Genomic DNA, 22,346 nt, shown 5'->3' on the forward strand with positions numbered 1-22,346 from the left:
TTGATACGGCGCACCAAAACCTGCCAATCAGCCATCTGCATTAAAAGGGCTCCTCCATAGACTTCAACGTTATTTCTTCAAATATGGGCTACAAGGTGGTGAAAAGGGCTCCCGAGTTTTCTTTTGGCTACAAGGTTTTTGATTCGGCTACAGAACGGCGCCCCTTTGTAGCCCGTATTTTTGATTCAGCTACAAATAGGTGCCCCTTTGTAGCCCATATTTTTGACTCGATGGCTACAAGGTTTTCGGTTACCAGGTTTTTGATTCTGCCACCAGAGGCGGCCTTAGAGCATGCGGGGCCTGGGGCGAGTGTCATACGCGGGGCCTAGAGCCATAAGTGTAGGTCATGTACCGTACCACCCTGCTCACGGGCTTGTCCACCTCTAATGCACTATGCCTTATTATTGTTTAAAAACAATTACGTTTGTTAAAGGCCACTAAGCCAACCAATATACTAGGGATGGGTACTAAGCTGGCTGGGGAGCTAAGGATAGGTAAAGGCTGGCTGGGGAACTTGTGATAGGTACAGGCTGGCTGGGGAGCTAGGGGTGTGTACCTGACTGGCTGGGGATGGGTACTAGGCTGGCTGGGGAGTGTGTCTGGATAGAGATACAAGATTTGGAGACCAAAGTTTGTATCTCTAGCCAGACATTCTCCACAGCCAGCCTAGTACCCATCCCCAACTCCTCTGTCAGCCTAGTACTGATCCTCAGCTCCCCAGCCAGTCTAGTACTCATCCCCAGCTCCTCAGTCAGCCTAGAAACCATCCCAAGCTCTCCAAGGTAGCCTAGCATCCATCTCCAGCTCAACAAGAAGAACGGGGTTCTCAGTGCGAGCGCAGCAAGGCATGACTGCGGGCAGGGGTGCCTGCCTGAAAATAATTGTAATGCAGATATTATGCCCCTCAGAGGTAAAATGCAGATATCATGTCCCCCACATATCAAATGTAGATATCATGCCCCACACAGATCAAATGCAGATATCATGCCCCTCACAGGTCAAATGCAGATATCATGTCCCCCACATATCAAATGTAGGTATCATGCCCCACACAGATCAAATGTAGATATCATGCCCCACACAGATCAAATGCAGATATCATGCCCCTCACAGGTCAAATGCAGATATCATGTCCCCTACAGATCAAATGCAGATATCATGCCCCACACAGAACCAAATGCAGATATCATGCCCCACACAGAACCAAATGCAGATATCATGCCCCCCACCGAACCAAATGCAGATATCATGCCCCACAGATCAAATGCAGATATCATGCCCCACAGATCAAATGCAGATATCATGCCCCACAGATCAAATGCAGATATCATGCCCCACAGATCAAATGCAGATATCATGCCCCACAGATCAAATGCAGATATCATGCCCCACAGATCAAATGCAGATATCATGCCCCACAGATCAAATTCAGATATCATGCCCCCCACAGAACCAAATGCAGATATCATGCCCCACAGGTCAAATGCAGATATCATGCCCCACACAGATCAAATTCAGATATCATGCCCCCCACAGAACCAAATGCAGATATCATGTCCCCACAGATCAAATGCAGATATCATGTCCCCACAGAACCAAATGCAGATATCATGTCCCCACAGATCAAATACAGATAACGTTATACAGAATATGCTTTTCCACATAACAAGCCTAGAGTGAAAACATCGCACTATGGCTATGATAGTCATTGGACTAATATCCTCTTTAAAGGAATGATCCGCGGTAAAAAAAAAAACCGTTCCACTTACCTGGGGCTTCCTCCAGCCCAGGGCAGCTGTCCTGTGCCTTGCCGCAGCTCCTGCATCTCCCGGTCCTCTTCGCCGGCGGAGCCGACCTCGCCAGGTCGGGTTCCGGGTCGGCTTCTCTACTCCACCACGGGGATCACGTGGTCCGACTGACGTCATCTGGAGGCTACTGCGCAGGAGCAGTAGCATCCAGATGACGTCGGCCGGACCACGTGACCCCCGTGGTGGAGCGCAGTAGAGGCCGACCCGGAACCCGACCTGGCGAGGTCGGCTCCGCCGGCGAAGAGGACCGGGAGATGCAGGAGCTGCGGTGGGGGCACAGGACAGCTGCCCTGGGCTGGAGGAAGCCCCAGGTAAGTGGAGCGTTTTTTGTTTTTTTTTACCGCGGATCATTCCTTTAAAGAAGCTATTAGTCCAATGACTAATATAATGAATAATAACAATATGGTAGGACATTTGACTGTGAAGGGATTAGATTGTGAGTTCCACAGGCACAGTACAGCTGTGTGAAGAGGAGCGGGGTCTGCTCAGATTTCTGACAAGCCCTTGTCGGAAATCTTTAGGTCGGAAATCTTTGGGTGTCCACAGCGACAGGGGACCAAAGGACGCAATGGGAAGCCTCTATAGAAGGCTTCCGTCTTGTTAGGCAAGTACTGTAAATTTTCCACATTCCAACCAGCTGGCTTGAAACTGAAACTAGCAGATTTTCTCAGTGCTGTTTCCTATATACATGAGTGGTCTCAGTGGGGAAGAGGGGATTTCTGGGGCCATAGCATGATATTGATAAGCAGGCAGCTTATCAATATCATGCTGTCAGTCATATTTAGCCCCAGAAATCCCCTCTTTTCCAACACCACACATGTATATAAGGGAAAACCACTCAGAAAACGACTAACTTTATTTTAAAATCATTAAAAAAAACAGCACTCAGAAGCAATGCAGCAGCATCAGTGTGATTGTGCCATGCTCATCATTTATTCCTACTGCTGACGCTGCTGCATCAGACACACAAGCAGTGTGTATGACACTCTGACCCATGTGTTGTCACCTTGTCTATGTCCACCACGGAGCCCTGGTAATGCTGCAGCTGCTGCTGCCTGTGTCCTCAGAGCTGGCAGACTGTGCTTGTCTCTCTCACACACACACACACTCTGGTGTGTGCCTTCCTGCCTGTGTCCACTCACTGCCTGCAGCTCCTGCTCGAGTCTCTCTGTGCCTGGGGGTTCAGGGGGGCACAGCCACGCAGGGGAACAGTCTCTCTGTCGCCCTTATGCCTGGCAGAACGAGCAGGGGGCGGGGTTAGAGGCGGGGCCTCACGAACATAGTAAACCCTACTCTGGAGGCTGTTGGCTGCTGCTATGAGGAGGGGGCGGGTTTAGAGGAGGAGGCTGAAGCAGAGAGCAGTGTTGACTGCCTCTATTGGCCGGGAGCAGAGGGGGGCGTGTATGGAGGCAGCGTTGGGCTCTCCTGAGCTCATAGCAGGGTTGCAGTAAATTAAACAAATGCACGGAAGGTATTTCCTATACTGTCTGACCGCGGGGCCTCCTTCAGATGCGGGGCCTGGGGCGACCGCCCCAGTGGCCCCCACCAAAAGCCGCCTCTGCTGCCACAAAAGGGCACCCCTTTGTAGCCCACAGTGATACCCCCAATCACGATTCAAAAGATCACAAATTCGACTCCATCCACTTTTGAATTGACTCATGATCACCATCACAAATGGAAACAGATATCCGTCTCGAGTTCGGTTTTGAGTTGAATAACAGCATGTAATCAGGAATCACGAGTCGAGATTTGTGATTAAAAACCTGCCGAGTTTAGCAGTTAATAGTAAAGGTCTCTTACATGCTAGAAACACCAAATTTGCAGGAAGATTGCAAGATTAGAGGATATTGGCATGGGAACATTTTTTTAAAAGGTACAGGTAAGTATTTCTGGTTAATTAGGAATATTACATAACTTTTCTCGTTGTTGTTTTTTTATTTCATTTAACCCTTTATGGAAACCCCCCCCCCCCCATGGAGTCATTGCCCCACCTCCTCCTGGGGCACCGGAGGTGGGGAAGAGCCCCTTTTCCATGGATTTAACAAGGGCTCGGGGGAGAGGGGAAGGCTTGGCTTCACCTCCCCCCCCCGGAGCCCCCCCATACTATGGACCATGCAGGCTGGTCTAGTTCGGGGTGCGAAGCCCCACTTGCCCAGGGCTTCGCATTCTGGCTATCCCAGCCTCCATGGGGACAAGGGGTTAAATATGCTTTGTAGGGGGGACCCCATGTCATTTTTTTTTAATGTTTAATTTCTCACATTCTGAACATAAAAAAATGAAAAAAAAAAAAAAGAGAAATAGGAAAATAATATTTTTTCCGACTATCTTTGTAACATATCCAGCAAATTTGGTGTTTCTAGGATGTAAGGGGTTTTTTGCTATTAACTGCTTACGTTTTTTAAGGTTTTGTTTCATTAACAAACTGTCAGTTACCGCATTTAAATGTATACTTTTTTCCTTTGAATTTTTAAAATCGATTTAAGGTCTTTTTGAATTTTTTTTCCTTTTGTTCCCACTGTTCTTCTTACCTTATCAGACAAATTTGGTGTTTATAATATGTAAGGGGCTTTGCTTAAAGGGGAACTGAAGAGAGAGGTATATGGAGGCTGTCATGTTTATTTCCTTTTAGACAATACCAGTTGCCTGGCAGCCCTGCTGATCCTCTGCCTCTAATACTATTAGCCATAGCCCCTGAACAAGCATGCAGCAGATCAGATGTTTCAGTGGTTCAGACTTATAAGTCTGATCTGACAAGACTAGCTGCATGCTTGTTTCTGGTTTTAATCAGATACTACTGCAGAGGAATAGACCAGCAGGGCTGCCAGGCAACTGGTATTGATTAAAAGTAAATAAACATGACAGCCTCCATATACCTCTCTCTTCAGTTCCCCTTTAAGTCGGCGGGTTTTGGCGGTTAAATCACTGCCGAATCCGGATTCGTGATCATGGGTTAACCTGTGATCACGGCCACATTTTTTGTGCAATCACGGGTGCACTCGAATTCGGATCTATGATCACAGATCTGAATTTGAGTGCCTGAATTTGGGGAACCCGGGACACCGGAGCTGAGGGACAGATCGGCTGCCTGGGGCTGGACTAGAAAGCCCCAGGTAAGTAGGTCTTCTTTTTTTTTCTCCTCGAATGGGTCCTTTAAATATCAGACACAGCTCTGGCATTGCAGCCTAGTGGAGAGCAGAGATATTGCAGACAGAATAGCAGAAAATAACAGTGTGAAATCCAGTCTGTTTCATTGTGAAAATCGTGGCTCACTTGTGGTATTCTGACTCTTCTGTGCTTTTATGTTGCTTACTTATCAGTTTTATTGTTTGCTTGCCTTGCAAAGCTCTCTTAAACCAAGTTACTCACAATCCAAGGTTTTACCGTAGTTATCAGTTATCGATTGTATCCCTATTGACCATCATTGCCAATTAAATATAAAATTACTAAAAACAAACAAACACAGTTTTACCTCCTTCTTCCTACCTCATGAACATTCAGTAGCTCCGCCCCAACCACCCCTTTATTCTGAGGCAGACCCCTAATTTAATCTCTGGAGGTGGTCCACCACATCATCACAGTGGTCTCTTCTCCCATGATAATCACTTCAAACCTCGCAAGTTCTCATCACTGCCCTCACTGCTAGAGTCTCCACAGCATGGGAAGGGTTGTAAAGAGTGGGGGTGCAGCGTTAGTTGGGGGGGGGGCTGTTATATTAGTTAGAGAACATTTTAGAATTGAGGTTATAAGGACAAAATATCAATCCAATAAGCACAAAGGGAAACGGGACATATTGCCAAAAATAAGAGATTTACAGGGGAAGAGTGACAAGCCTGGTGTTACGTACTGAAGTGATATGAAATAATGAACATGAAGCTAGGAACATCCACTGTTGGACGGTATTGTTTGTTTCAGCTCCTTCCCAGATAAATGTATGTGAGATGAAACGACGTCCCTCATGGTCTGGTGCAGCTGTAGACGACATTCTTTATCTTCATTCCTGGTAACATGCGGAGATCCACAAGACATGTTCCTCTGGTGGCACAGCCAGAAAAATTATAACTCGTGAAATTTGCACCTGTAACGAGAATGAACATAATCTTCTATAGATATAAAATTGGACATATATGTGTGTGTGTATGTATGTATTTACTGCGATCACTCGAAAACGCCTTGATCGATTTCAATGAAACTTGGTATACAGATCCCTTACCTGGGATGATATGTTCTGGGGGTCTTGTGCCCCTCCCCCTGCACACCTGGGTGGAGCTACAGACAGAAAATTAGATTTTACTCATTCACCTCAATGGAAAAAAATGTAAAAGGCTGCCATTCTCACAGCATTAAAGCCAGAGTCCCCATACTTGGCACAGTTGGTCACTTGGTGACCGAAGTTAAAAATTCAAGAAAAAGTGGGTGGAGCATAAAACAACCGATTAAATTATAGCCATTCATTTTAAATGAGAAAATGTAAACTGCAGCCATTCTTACACTAGCAGTGTTCTCAAACTTGACACAGTTGTTCACTGGGTGACTGGGATTAATATTCAGGAAAGTGGGTGGAGCCTACAGCAATGACCACACCTTGAGCCATGAACCCAGGTTCTGCATATGCATGGTTTTTAATTTAGTTGGAGGGTAGGGTCCCTAGCGCAGAGGATGACCTCATTGTGGTGGGAGGGTCTAGTACTTGTTAATATGCATGCAAAATATTACGCAAATTAACATCTTCCAAAAATGGCAATTTGTTGCATCTGGTTTGAATGCAAGGTGTGCACGCTGCCTATAAGTAGGATCAATACACTCATTCAGCTAGTCATACGAATGTAGCTTGTCCTAAGAAGTGCTGCCTTTTTCTGCTGTGTACAATATGTAAGTATATTCTACTGCCAGCTGCTCCCATTTATATGTGTGCAACTAGTGCATATGCAGAGCTTCTGTTTTGGATTCAAGGTGTGTTTTTAGTATCTGGGGGGCTCAGCACATTTCTGGAGGTACCCAATCAAAGGTGGCCTGCGGTTGCGCAAATTTTTCACTTTATGTAAGTTTTGTTGTTGTTTTTATTCTGTTTGGAAAAAGGAGAAAAATGTTGCAATTTTAGAGAAGAAGTTTCTCACAGGTTGCAACATTTATCCCGATTACAACAAAGAAGAAATGTGTGCATAAAGTTAAAACCTGATAAATCTGGCTTTGCAAATTTGGCCTAATTGGCTTAATCACGAGACATTGCTCATGCAAATATGCATTTGCTTTCCCATGCCAAAACATGCAGGGTCAAAAACTAAGACCGCAAAGCGGTTGCCCTGCAGGGATTAATTCATGCTACGCTTTGCGGTTTTTGGTTTTTGACCCTGCATAATTTGGCATGCGAAAGCAAATGCATATTTGCATGAGCAATGTCTTGTGATTAAAGCAGAGCCGGATTAAGGCTAAATGGGGCCCTAAGTAAAGTAACTGATTTGGGCCCCCCCCACCCCCCCATCATGTCGTAATAGAATCAGAAGATGCAGCACACACCGGGGCAGCCGAGCCACTGGTTGCTATGGGCAACAGCCCGCTTTCCTCTGTGGGTGCACAATGCTGGGAATAGCAGCGGCAAAATGCAGAGTGAGAGATGAATGGCTGGGACATTTGCACTCAGAGGCTGGGGCACCCCTGTGAAGAGGGCGCCAGATATCACAGCAGCAGCACTTTCCCCCTGCATCTCCAGCCTGGCAATAGCAGAAAGCTCTGGACACCGCCAAACCGGAAGCCGTTCCCCAGACAGAATTACATAACCACCCCCACCACCGAACAACCAATTTCCTCCCAAACTAGACAGCCACCATGCAGCCTCCATCCCAGTGAATACGATAGTCCAGCAGAGAAGGCAGCGGGGGAGAATGACAGCACCAGCTGACTCACATTCACCTATTGCGATCCAAACAATAGAGGTCCCGTCATCCGGAGCCCATCTGTCTCCTCTAGAGTGTTGCCGCCCTGTTACTACTACTATTACTACTTCTTACTTCCTGTCTAATCTGAGAATCAGGAAGTTCAGAGTGAGGCCGCTGCACTGTAAAAGAGACAGATGGGTTTCAGATGACGGGATCTCTATTGCTTGGATCATGGATAGGTGAGTGAGCGTTTGCCATCTGCTGCTATCATTCTTGCTGCAGCTGTGATTCTCTGTGGGAAGGGAGGAAGGAGTGGGCAGCGGCAGAGCGCACAGTAGCAGGAGGGGGACCTAGGAGGAGAGCCTGGCTCTGAAGACAATCAGCAGCTCACGGCATCATTTGACAAGACAAGACAAATAACATTTATATCGCGCTTTTCTCCAGACGGACTCAAAGCACCAGAGTTACAACCACTAGGACGTGCCCTATAGGCAGTAGCAGTGTTAGAGAGACTTGCCTAAGGTCTCCTACTGAATAGGAGCTGGCTTACTGAACAGGCAGAGACGAGATTCGAACCCTGGTCTCCTGTGTCAAAGGCAGAGCCTTTAAAGGGACTCCGAGCAGTGCCTGTGGGTATGCCTTTAAGCATACCCACAACTAATTAATTACATCCTCACACCTACCAGCATGATGTTTGTAATTATATCCCCCTGGGTTTCTTATATTTCATTGCATTGTGCTGAATCGAGCTGCCGATTTTGGAGAAAAGTCGTCCTGTGTAATACAATGTAACTATGGAAAGATGCATATCATTTTGAAGCTCTCTTTCTCCTCTTTCCAATGATATATAAACTGCCACCCTACGCCTTCTAGTTTTCGAAATTTTCGCGATCGAAATTGCTGCGGCCGCGATTTCGATCGGGAAAATAACGAAAACTAAAAGGCATAGGGTGGCGGTTTATATATCATTGGAAAGAGGAGAAAGAGAGCTTTAAAATGATATGCATCTTTCCATAGTTACTGCACTGCTCAGAGTCCCTTTAACCACTTGAGGACCTAGGGCTTTCTACCCCTTAAAGAGACTCCGTAACAAAAATTGCATCATGTTTTTTATCATTCTACAAGTTCCAAAAGCTATTCTAATGTGTTCTGGCTTACTGCAGCACTTTGTACTATCACAGTCTCTGTAATAAATCAATGTATCTTTCCCTTGTCAGACTTGTCGGCCTGTGTCTGGAAGGCTGCCAAGTTCTACAGTGTTGTGGTTCTGCTTTGCACTCCCCCCTCAGGGGGGAAAGAAACACACAAATGATCTCTTGAGATTCAAAAGGAATTCTGTATACAGCCTGCTTGTGTATGGATGTATTTTCTATGTGTGGACATACTGTACATCAACCTACTTCCTGTTTTGGTGGCCATTTTGTTTGTTTATAAACAAACTTTTTAAAACTGTTTTTAACCACTTTTAATGCGGCGGGGAGCGGCGAAATTGTGACAGAGGGTAATAGGAGATGTCCCCTAACGCACTGGTATGTTTACTTTTGTGCGATTTTAACAATACGGATTCTCTTTAAGGACCGGCCACTTTTTTTCCATTCAGACCACTGCAGCTTTCACGGTTTATTGCTCGCTCATACAACCTACCACCTAAATGAATTTTGGCTCCTTTTCTTGTCACTAATAAAGCTTTCTTTTGGTGCCATTTGATTGCTCCTGCGATTTTTACTTTTTATTATATTCATCAAAAAAGACATGAATTTTGGCAAAAAAATGATTTTTTTTAACTTTCTGTGCTGACATTTTTCAAATAAAGTAAAATTTCTGTATACATGCAGCGCGAAAAATGTGGACAAACATGTTTTTGATTAAAAAAAAACCCATTCAGTGTATATTTATTGGTTTGGGTAAAAGTTATAGCGTTTACAAACTATGGTGCAAAAAGTGAATTTTCTCATTTTCAAGCATCTATGACTTTTCTGACCCCCTGTCATGTTTCATGAGGGGCTAGAATTCCAGGATAGTATAAATACCCCCCAAATTACCCCATTTTGGAAAGAAGACATCCCAAAGTATTCACTGAGAGGCATAGTGAGTTCATAGAAGATATTATTTTTTGTCACAAGTAAGCGGAAAATGACACTTTGTGAGAAAAAAAAAAAAAAAAAAAAGTTTCCATTTCTTCTAACTTGCGACAAAAAAAAAATGAAATCTGCCACGGACTCACCATGCCCCTCTCTGAATACCTTGAAGGGTCTACTTTCCAAAATGGGGTCATTTGTGGGGTGTGTTTACTGTCCTGACATTTTGGGGGGTGCTAAATTGTAAGCACCCCTGTAAAGCCTAAAGGTGCTCATTGGACTTTGGACCCCTTAGCGCAGTTAGGCTGCAAAAAAGTGCCACACATGTGGTATCGCCGTACTCAGGAGAAGTAGTATAATGTGTTTTGGGGTGTATTTTTACACATACCCATTCTGGGTGGGAGAAATATCTCTGTAAATGACAATTTGTTAATTTTTTTACACACAATTGTCCATTTACAGAGATCTTTCTCCCACTCAGCATGGGTATGTGTAAAAATACACCACAAAACACATTATACTACTTCTCCTGAGTACGGCGATACCACATGTGTGTCACTTTTTTGCACCCTAACTGCGCTAAAGGGCCCAAAGTCCAATGAGTACCTTTAGGATTTCACAGGTCATTTTGAGAAATTTCGTTTCAAGACTACTCCTCACGGTTTAGGGCCCCTAAAATGCCAGGGCAGTATAGGAACCCCACAAATGACCCCATTTTAGAAAGAAGACACCCCAAGGTATTCCGTTAGGAGTATGGTGAGTTCATAGAAGATTTTATTTTTTGTCAAAAGTTAGCGGAAAATGACACTTTGTGAAAGAACACAATTAAAATCAATTTCCGCTAACTTGTGACAAAAAATAAAATCTTCTATGAACTCGCCATACTACTAACGGAATACCTTGGGGTGTCTTCTTTCTAAAATGGGGTCATTTGTGGGGTTCCTATACTGCCCTGGCATTTTAGGGGCCCTAAACCGTGAGGAGTAGTCTTGAAACGAAATTTCTCAAAATGACCTGTGAAATCCTAAAGGTACTCATTGGACTTTGGGCCCTTTAGCGCAGTTAGGGTGCAAAAAAGTGCCACACATGTGGTATCGCCATACTCGGGAGAAGTAGTACAATGTGTTTTGGGGTGTATTTTTACACATACCCATGCTGGGGGGGAGAAATACCTCTGTAAATGGACAATTGTGTGTAAAACAAACAAAAGATTGTCATTTACAGAAGTATTTCTCCCACCCAGCATGGGTATGTGTAAAAATACACCACAAAACACATTATACTACTTCTCCTGAGTACGGCGATACCACATGTGTGTCACTTTTTTGCACCCTAACTGCGCTAAAGGGCCCAAAGTCCAATGAGTACCTTTAGGATTTCACAGGTCATTTTGAGAAATTTCGTTTCAAGACTACTCCTCACGGTTTAGGGCCCCTAAAATGCCAGGGCAGTATAGGAACCCCACAAATGACCCCATTTTAGAAAGAAGACACCCCAAGGTATTCCGTTAGGAGTATGGTGAGTTCATAGAAGATTTTATTTTTTGTCAAAAGTTAGCGGAAAATGACACTTTGTGAAAGAACACAATTAAAATCAATTTCCGCTAACTTGTGACAAAAAATAAAATCTTCTATGAACTCGCCATACTACTAACGGAATACCTTGGGGTGTCTTCTTTCTAAAATGGGGTCATTTGTGGGGTTCCTATACTGCCCTGGCATTTTAGGGGCCCTAAACCGTGAGGAGTAGTCTTGAAACAAAATTTCTCAAAATGACCTGTGAAATCCTAAAGGTACTCATTGGACTTTGGGCCCTTTAGCGCAGTTAGGGTGCAAAAAAGTGCCACACATGTGGTATCGCCATACTCGGGAGAAGTAGTACAATGTGTTTTGGGGTGTATTTTTACACATACCCATGCTGGGGGGGGGGAGAAATACCTCTGTAAATGGACAATTGTGTGTAAAAAAATCAAAAGATTGTCATTTACAGAAGTATTTCTCCCACCCAGCATGGGTATGTGTAAAAATACACCCCAAAACACATTATACTACTTCTCCCGAGTACGGCGATACCACATGTGTGGCACTTTTTTGCACCTTAACTGTACTAAGGGGCCCAAAGTCCAATGAGTACCTTTAGGATTTCACAGGTCATTTTTGTTTCAAGACTACTCCTCACGGTTTAGGGCCCCTAAAATGCCAGGGCAGTATAGGAACCCCACTAATGACCCCATTTTAGAAAGAAGACACCCCAAGGTATTCCGTTAGGAGTATGGTGAGTTCATAGAAGTTTTTATTTTTTTTGTCACAAGTTAGCGGAAATTGATTTTAATTGTTTTTTTTTCACAAAGTGTCATTTTCCGCTAACTTGTGACAAAAAATAAAATCTTCTATGAACTCACCATACTCCGTACGGAATACCTTTGGGTGTCTTCTTTCTAGAATGGGGTCATTTGTGGGGTTCCTATACTGCCCTGGCATTTTAGGGGCCCTAAACCGTGAGGAGTAGTCTTGAAACCAAATGTCGCAAAATGACCTGCAAAATCCTAAAGGTACTCATTGGACTTTGGGCCCCTTAGCGTACTTAGGGTGTAAAAAAAAGTGCCACACATGTGGTACCGCCGTACTCAGGAGAAGTAGTATAATGCGTTTTGGGGTGTATTTTTACACATACCCATGCTAAGTGGGAGAAATATCTCTGTAAATGACAATTGTTTGATTTTTTTACACACAATTGTCCATTTACATAGAAATTTCTCCCACCCAGCATGGGTATGTGTAAAAATACACCCCAAAACACATTATACTACTTTTCCTGAGTACGGCGGTACCACATGTGTGACACTTTTTTGCAGCCTAGGTGCGCTAAGGGGCCCAACGTCCTATTCACAGGTCATTTTGAGGCATTTGTTTTCTAGACTACTCCTCGCGGTTTAGGACCCCTAAAATGCAAGGGCAGTATAGGAACCCCACAAGTGACCCCATTTTAGAAAGAAGACACCCCAAGGTATTCCGTTAGGTGTATGGTGAGTTCATAGAAGATTTTATTTTTGTCACAAGTTAGTGAAAAATGACACTTTGTGAAAAAAAAACAATAAAAATCAATTTCCGCTAACTTTTGACAAAAAATAAAATCTTCTATGAAATCGTCATACACCTAACAGAATACCTTGGGGTGTCTTTTTTTCTAAAATGGGGTCACTTGTGGGGTTCCTATACCGCCCTGGCATTTTACAGGCCCAAAACCGTGAGTAGTCTGGAAACCAAATGTCTCAAAATGACTGTTCAGGGGTATAAGCATCTGCAAGTTTTGATGACAGGTGGTCTATGAGGGGGCGAATTTTGTGGAACCGGTCATAAGCAGGGTGGCCTTTTAGATGACAGGTTGTATTGGGCCTGATCTGATGGATAGGAGTGCTAGGGGGGGGTGACAGGAGGTGATTGATGGGTGTCTCAGGGGGTGGTTAGAGGGGAAAATAGATGCAATCAATGCACTGGGGAGGTGATCGGAAGGGGGTCTGAGGGGGATCTGAGGGTTTGGCCGAGTGATCAGGAGCCCACACGGGGCAAATTGGGGCCTGATCTGATGGGTAGGTGTGCTAGGGGGTTACAGGAGGTGATTTGATGGGTGTCTCAAGGTGTGATTAGAGGGGGGAATAGATGCAAGCAATGCACTGGCGAGGTGATCAGGGCTGGGGTCTGAGGGCATTCTGAGGGTGGTGGGCGGGTGATTGAGTGCCCTAGGGGCAGATAGGGGTCTAATCTGATAGGTCAGCAGTGACAGGGGGTGATTGATGGGTATTTAGTGGGTGTTTAGGGTAGAGAATAGATGTAAACACTGCACTTGGGAGGTGATCGGACGTCGGATCTGCGGGCGATCTATTGGTGTGGGTGATCAGATTGCCCGCAAAGGGGCAGGTTAGGGGCTGATTGATGGGTGTCAGTGACAGCGGGTGATTGATGGGCGGCAGTGACAGGGGGTGATTGATGGGTGGCAGTGACAGGGGGGGATTGATGGGTGATTGATAGGGTGATTGACAGGTAATCAGTGGGTTATTACAGGGGAGAACAGATGTAAATATTGCACTGGTGAATTGATAAGGGGGGGGTCTGAGGGCAATCTGAGCGTGTAGGCGGGCGATTGGGTGCCCGCAAGGGGCAGATTAGGGTCTGATCTGATGGGTAACAGTGACAGGTGGTGATAGGGGCTGATTGATGGGTGATTGATGGGTAATTAGTGGGTGTTTAGAGAGAGAATAGATGGAAACACTGCGCTTGGGTGGTGATCTGATGTCGGATCTGCGGGCGATCTATTGGTGTGGGTGGGTGATCAGTTTGCCCGCAAGGGGCAGGTTAGGGGCTGATTGTTGGGTGGCAGTGACAGGGGGTGATTGATGGGTGATAGGTGATTGGCAGGTGATTGACAGGTGATCAGTGGGTTATTACAGGGAAGGCCAGATGTAATTAATGCACTGGCGAATTTATAAGGGGGGGGGGGGGTCTGAGGGCAATCTGAGCGTGTGGGCGGGTGATTGGGTGCCCGCAAGGGGCAGATTAGGGTCTGATCTGATAGGCAACAGTGACAGTTGGTGATAGGGGGTGATTGATGGGTGATTGATGAGTAATTAGTGGGTGTTTAGAGAAGATAACAGATGTAAACAATACATTTGGGAGGTAATCTGACGGCGGGTTTGCGGGCGATCTAATGGTGTGGTGTGGGTGATCAGATTGTTAGGGGCTGATTGATGGGTGGCAGTGACAGGGGGTGACAGGGGTTGATTGATGGGTGATAGGTGATTGGCAGGTGATTGACAGGTGATCAGTGGGTTATTACAGGGAAGAACAGATGTAATTAATGCACTGGTGAATTGATAAGGGGGGGTCAGAGGGCAATCTGAGCGTGTGGGCGGGTGATTGGGTGCCCGCAAGGGGCAGATTAGGGTCTGATCTGATAGGTAAAAGTGACAGGTGGTGATAGGGGGTGATTGATGGGTGATTGATGGGTAATTAGTGGGTGTTTAGAGGAGAGAATAGATGTAAACAATGGATTTGGGAGGTGATCTGATGTCGGATCTGCGGGCGATCTATTGGTGTGGGGGGGTTGATCAGATTGCCCGCAAGGGGCAGGTTAGAGGGCTGATTGATGGGTGGCAGTGACAGGGGGTGATTGACGGGTGATTGACGGGTGATTGACAGGTGATGGACAGGTGATTGACAGGTGATCAGGGGGGATAGATGCATACAGTACATGGGGGGGGGGGGTCTGGGGAGAATCTGAGGGGTGGGGGTGTGATCAGGAGGGAGCGGGGGGCAGGGGGGGGGATAAAAAAAAATAGCGTTGACAGATAGTGACAGGGAGTGATTGATGGGTGATTAGGGGGGTGATTGGGTGCAAACAGGGGTCTGGGGGGTGGGCAGGGGGGGGTCTGATGGGTGCTGTGGGCTTTCTGGGGCAGGGGGGGGGGGAAATCAGTGTGCTTGGTGCAGACTAGGGTGGCTGCAGCCTGCCCTGGTGGTCCCTCGGACATTGGGACCACCAGGGCAGGAGGCAGCCTGTATAATACACTTTGTAAACATTACAAAGTGTATTATACACTTTGTATGCGGCGATCGTCGGGTTAACATCCCGCCGGCGCTTCCGTATGGCCGGCGGGATGTTGCGGCGGGTGAGCGGCGCCAGGCGGAGGCGGAGGATCGCGTCACGGATGATTATCATAATAAATCTTCCTCTACGCTTCTCTTCAGAGCAATGACGGCGCCCTCCTCCACCAGCATATGTTTACGTTGTGTAGAAACAATCACGCAGCTCAGCACAGTCTCCTTCAGGCTAGGAGTGAGAGAGGGCTCCTCTCAGTAACTCGTGTGCTGCATAACTCACTGCTGTGTGGGGAGCATCGATCAGAATAGAGTAAACTACAGCTATACTCAGCAAGAGGATTCCCCTCTTGCAAAAATGAACTGCCCCAATTCCCCGTCGCCGTCAGTTCTCAGGGGACGCCGACAGTAAGTTAAATAAAGACAAAGACAGGCTGCACAGCAAAAATATATGCTGTGTTTATTCTTACTTTTGTTGGCAAATTGATTTATAAAGCTTACAGAAATAGAGAAAGTTTGATAGAATTCCTTTGAGGCAATTAGGCCAAATTTGCAAAGCCAGATTTATCAGGTGTTACTTGGTTGATGCACACATTTCTCTTGTTGTACTACAGCAACATTTATCTCCCCTCTTCTAGTATAATCAAAACAGGAATTGATGTGAACTCACTGACTAGTCATTTCTGTGCAGGGTTTTCAGCAAAAATGCCAAGCTGGACAACTCTGTCCTGTCAGTCGGGTGTCTTAAATAGTTTCCCTACCGAGAAAACAAGGAACACTACTTTAGACTGTAGAGCCATATTTCACCCTCCCATTGAAATGCATGAGATATTACTCTTCCGTCCACTTTTCATGTATAATCATAGTAACCGGCTGGTTGGGTTCTATAGCTGCTTTTACAAAAGAGATGACAGAACAGAAATTTGTCTCGAAACTCCCCACTATACCAAAATCACCTTAACCCATTCAGGTTCCGTCGTTTTCACGTGAGAAATGTTCACCTCCCATTCATTAGCCTATAACTTTATCACTACTTACCACAATGCACTGATCTATATCTTGTTTTTTCCGCCACCAATTAGGCTTTCTTTGGGGGGTACATTTTGCTAAGAGCCACTTTACTGTAAATGCATTTTAACAGGAAGAATAAAAAAAATGGAAAAATTCATTATTTCTCAGTTTTCAGCCATTATAGTTTTAAAATAATACATGCCTCCATAATTAAAACTCACGTATTGTATATGCCCATATGTCCCGGTTATTACACCGTTAAAATTATGTCCCTATCACAATGTATGGCGACAATATTTTATTTGGAAATAAAGGTGCATTTTTTCCATTTTGCATCTATCACTATTTACAAGTTTAAAATAAAAAAAATATAGAAATATTTCATCTTTACATTCATTCATCTTTACATTCAACAAAAAGTTTAGACCCTTAGGTAAATATTTACATGGTTTTTTTTTTATTGTAATGTTTTTTTTTTTATACTAAACATTTTATTAGGGTACTTTTGGGAGGGTGGGAGGTAAACAATAGATTTATAATGTAAATGTGTGTTAATTCTGTTTTTTTTTTTTTTCAGGTGTAGTATTACTTTTTGGCCACAAGATGGCGGCCATGAGTTTGTTTACATGACGTAACTCTAAGCGTAGCACGCGCTTAGAGTGACGCATCAGGAAGAAGACAGCCAGAAAAAGCTCAGCTTCCGAGAGAAGCTGTTGCTTTTTCAGCGGGGGAGAGGAATCAATGATCGGGCTCCGTAGCCCGATACATTGATTCCTTGGCTACCGAATCCGCGGCCGGGAGTGCGCGTGCACGCGCACGATCGGGCGCGGGGGCGCGCGGTAGCGCACATGGTTCCTGGATGTAGAAACTACGTCCAGGAACCAAAATAGCTTAATGATGTAGTGAGGAGGAAGCTGTGAGGGGGCAGCAGTTACTCTCTCCCAGTTAGCGCTGGAAGGGATAAGCATATCTGATCTGTTGGTTTTTTATATTAAATTGATAACTTTTCTAGGAGTGTTGTTTAAGCTGTGTGTATGCTAAACGGCCACAAGATGGCAGTGTGTTTACATAAGTTCATGCTCTGCATGATCTGCTTGTTTGATCATCATAAGGACCACATTTACACAAGGCTGGATTTATTATTTTAGAGCCCCTAGGCTAACTTTCTTGTTGCTGCCCTTCCATGAGCAGCAGCTCCCCCCCCCCCCCCCATTCCATGTGCAGCCTGTAAAATCCATGAATAGCAACCTCTCTCTTTCATGTACAGCTCTCTTGAGCAGCAGCATTTCCTTTCCATGTGTTGTTCCACGTTTGTAGCTTCCTTTTTCAATTTGCAGCCTCCTCCATTGTATGCAGCAACCCTTCTTCAATGTGCAGCCGCCCCTTCAGTTTATGCCGCCCAAGGCCTGGGCCTTTCCAGGAATCCGGCCCTGTGTTCACACTGAGTGTGCATGTCAGCTTCTCATTCACTATTAGTGAACATCTGCACAGATCTCAACCATAGCGATACAATAAGCTGCAGTCTATAAAACGTCCCCACGGTGGTATATAGCTTCATAAAATCATAAAATACCCAGACACCCAGAGAAAGAGGAGGGGCTTACCAGCTGAAAACAACCCACATTATAAGGTTGTATGTATTGCTTATAGTGGTAAGAAGGGCGGAACACGGCCTTCAAAGAGTCCACGTGTCCCCCACTCCCCAATCCTAGCATGTGTAGCAGTGGTGTACCTAGGGAATTTGACACCCAGTGCTGATTATTTACAGAACCCCCCCCCCCCCCCCCCAAAAAATGATGGGACGGTCGAGGGGTTGGGGTGCTGAGCGTGTCGCTGACTCGCTCCAAATTTGGGTATTTGGGGGGGGGGGGGGAAGTCCTCAGGATCTGGACAGAGCTAACTGTTATGAAACTCTGTACTGTATGCAATGCTGCAGAAGATGTCAGTGGTATATTAATACACAGAAATAATATAGTGGGACATTAGACCATGTCTATGGTCACGGGGGAAGACAACAGGGTGGGAGCTGGGAAAAGCGATAAGATTACCTGCAATCAAGTTCATCTACAATGCCTAGAGCTTGCTTCTCTGCTCACTACAGAAGTCAGCTGTCAGCACCTGTATCAATGACTTCTGCAACAGCAGACTGCCCTGCATTATTGATTAATTACACTGATCAGGATATATAATCAATAGTCCAGGGCACTCTGGTATTACAGCAGCAGCCAGTGCACATGGCTACTAATAACAGGCAACTTCTGAATAACTAAACACATCCTGTCACTGTCACCTCTCCCTGCTAATCTCCCAGCTGCAGCACAGCAATCCTTCTCTCTACTCACCCTGCTGCTCTGCACATTCACTCACTGCAGGCTGTGTGTAGAGAGCGAGGATACACATTGCCCACAGGAGCACTAAACACATCCTGTCGCCTCTCCCTGCTAATGTCCCAGCTGCAGCACAGCAATCCTTCTCTCTACTCACCCTGCTGCTCTGCACATCCACTCACTGTCTGCAGGCTGTGTGTAGAGAGCGAGGATACACATTGCCCACAGGAGCACTAAACACATCCTGTCACCTCTCCCTGCTAATGTCCCAGCTGCAGCACAGCAATCATTCTCTCTACTCACCCTGCTGCACTGCACAGTCACTCACTGCCGGTTGTGTGTAGAGAGCGAGGAGACACATTGCCCACGAGAGCACTAAGCACATCCTGCCACCTCTCCCTGCTAATGTCCCAGCTGCAGCACAGCAATCATTCTCTCTACTCACCCTGCTGTTCTGCACATTCACTCACTGCAGGCTGTGTGTAGATGGTAAGTACACCACTGATGTGTAGCATCCAGAATATAAGCATAAAAATATAAACAAATCGCAAATCTAAGTGTAAACTGTTTATTTAAAATACACAAATGTAGACCTCAAAGGTACAAAAGGATAAAACATAAGACTTACATACAGAACCCAAAGTATGGGGGCCCCGAGAAGAATTAGCGCTTGTGTGTTGATCAATAGTCGATGGGACATTAAAGGTGCCGCCTGTCTCCTTCCCAAAATTCACCTCATTCACTATTAATCTTCCCAAGTGAATCTTAAAGTCCCATACTTACCTTGGTAGAGCCTCTGAATAATCCAAATCGTCCACTAGTGATGGTCAAGTAGATGCAAATAACTTTGAGTTGATGCAAATGTGTGCAAATTTGTATGCAAATGTATGCAGCTTGAAAATTAACCAATCACCTTTTACCTCAGCAGGATCTGATTGGTTCATTTTCAAGCTGCATGGAAATTTGCATACATTTGCATCAGCTCAAAGTTATTTGCATCTACTTGACCGTCACTATCGTCCACCACACTGCTCCACCATCGATCGGACCCCCAAAGTTTGCAGCTTTGCTCCCGTATGAGAATGGACGGGGCTGCACTCAGAACCGGATCATCTACAAGGCAAGACATGAAACAGAACATTTATATGGCGCTTTTCTCTTGGTGGATACAAAGCACCAGAGCTGCTGCCACTAGGGTGTGCTCCATAGGCAGTAGCAGTGTTAGGGAGTCTCGCCCAATGTCTCCTCACTAGTGTTGGGCGAACACCTGGATGTTCGGGTTCGCGAACGTTCACCGAACATGGACGCGATGTTCGGGTGTTCGCGCCGAACTCCAAACATAATGGAAGTCAATGGGGACCCGAACTTTCGTGCTTTGTAAAGCCTCCTTACATGCTACATACCCCAAATTTACAGGGTATGTGCACCTTGGGAGTGGGTACAAGAGGAAAAAAATGTAGCAAAAAGAGCTTATAGTTTTTGAGAAAATCGATTTTAAAGTTTCAAAGGTAAACTGTCTTTTAAATGCGGGAAATGTCTGTTTTCTTTGCACAGGTAACATGCATTTTGTCGGCATGCAGTCATAAATGTAATACAGATAAGAGGTTACGTAAAAAGGGACCGGAAACGCTAACCCAGCAGCAGCACACGTGATGGAACAGGAGGAGGCGCAGGAGGAGAAGGCCACGCTTTGAGACACAACAACCCAGGCCTTGCATGAGGACAAGAAGCGTGCGGATAGCATGCATTTTGCCGCCATGCAGTCATAAATATAATACAGATAAGAGGTTCCAGGAAAAGGGACCGGTAATGCTAACCCAGCAGCAGCACACGTGATGGAACAGGAGGAGGCGCAGGAGGAGAAGGCCACGCTTTGAGACACAACAACCCAGGCCTTGCATGAGGACAAGAAGCGTGCGGATAGCATGCTTTTTGCCGTCATGCAGTCATAAATGTAATACAGATAAGAGGTTCAATAAACAGGGACCGGAAACGCTAACCCAGCAGCAGCACACGTGATGGAACAGGAGGAGGCGCAGGAGGAGAAGGCCACGCTGTGAGACACAACAACCCAGGCCTTGCATGAGGACAAGAAGTGTGCGGATAGCATGATTTTTGCCGGCATGCAGTCATAAATGTAATACAGATAAGAGGTTCAATAAACAGGGACTGGAAACGCTAACCCAGCAGCAGCACACGTGATGGAACAGGAGGAGGCGCAGGAGGAGAAGGCCACGCTTTGAGACACAACAACCCAGGCCTTGCATGAGGACAAGAAGTGTGCGGATAGCATGCTTTTTGCCGCCATGCAGTCATAAATGTAATACAGATAAGAGGCTCCATAAACAGGGACCGGACACGCTAACCCAGCAGCAGCACACGTGATGGAACAGGAGGAGGCGCAGGAGGAGAAGGCCACACTTTGAGACACAACAACCCAGGTCTTGCATGAGGACAAGAAGCGTGCGGATAGCATGCTTTTTGCCGTCATGCAGTCATAAATGTAATACAGATAAGAGGTTCCAGGAAAAGGGACCGGTAACGCTAACCCATCACAGATGGTCATTGTTCATGTTACTTGGTTGGGGTCCGGGAGTGTTGCGTAGTCGTTTCCAATCCAGGATTGATTCATTTTAATTTGAGTCAGACGGTCTGCATTTTCTGTGGAGAGGCGGATACGCCGATCTGTGACGATGCCTCCGGCAGCACTGAAACAGCGTTCCGACATAACACTGGCTGCCGGGCAAGCCAGCACCTCTATTGCGTACATTGCCAATTCGTGCCAGGTGTCTAGCTTCGATACCCAATAGTTGAAGGGTGCAGATGGATTGTTCAACACAGCTACGCCATCTGACATGTAGTCCTTGACTATCTTCTCCAGGCGATCGGTGTTGGAGGTGGATCTGCACGCTTGCTGTTCTGTGGGCTGCTGCATGGGTGTCAGAAAATTTTCCCACTCCAAGCACACTGCCGATACCATTCCCTTTTGGGCACTAGCTGCGGCTTGTGTTGTTTGCTGCCCTCCTGGTTGTCCTGGGTTTGCGGAAGTCAGTCTGTCTGCGTACAACTGGCTAGAGGAGGGGGAGGATGTCAATCTCCTCTCTAAAGTCTCCACAAGGGCCAGCTGGTATTCTTCCATTTTGACCTGTCTGACTCTTTCTTCAAGCAGTTTTGGAACATTGTGTTTGTACCGTGGATCCAGAAGGGTATAAACCCAGTAATTGGTGTTGTCCAGAATGCGCACAATGCGTGGGTCGCGTTCAATGCAGTCTAGCATGAATTGAGCCATGTGTGCCAGAGTCCTGCCAGAATCCTCATCATCCTCTTGTGAGCATTGTGATAGTTGTTGTGATGCATCATAGTCGTCACCTTCTTCCTGGTCTGCTTCTACTGACCATTCGCGCTGAATTGTGGAAGTCCAACGTGCACCGCTCTGGCCCTCGTCAGTGGTGGCATGAAATTCCTGCTCCAACTCCAGCTGTTCCTCCTCCTCTTCTTCGTCATAGCTGCTGGGGCCAGCGTTTCCTGAGGCGGATGGCCTGATGTTGGTACCATCACGCTGATCGTTTTCTCCTTCAGATTCCCCCAGTTGCATCATGACAGCTGTTTCCTTGATTTTCAACATTGACTTCTTCAGTAAACACAGCAGTGGTAT

At 45.9% G+C, this 22,346-nt stretch overlaps 1 protein-coding gene across 1 annotated transcript in view; it reads right to left on the bottom strand.

The window, feature by feature from the left end:
* Positions 1 to 4,917: 4,917 nt before the first annotated feature.
* LOC137523127 (protein RoBo-1-like) overlaps positions 4,918 to 22,346 on the bottom strand; it is a 73,783-nt gene continuing 56,354 nt past the window's right edge. The window contains exon 4 of the mRNA XM_068243361.1: positions 4,918 to 5,883. Coding sequence (XP_068099462.1) covers positions 5,762 to 5,883 — 122 coding nt within the window. The 3' untranslated portion in view covers positions 4,918 to 5,761. The remainder of the gene's footprint in view (positions 5,884 to 22,346) is intronic.

This window comes from Hyperolius riggenbachi, chromosome 6 (genome assembly GCF_040937935.1).
Source record: "Hyperolius riggenbachi isolate aHypRig1 chromosome 6, aHypRig1.pri, whole genome shotgun sequence".
Lineage (NCBI taxonomy): Eukaryota > Metazoa > Chordata > Amphibia > Anura > Hyperoliidae > Hyperolius > Hyperolius riggenbachi.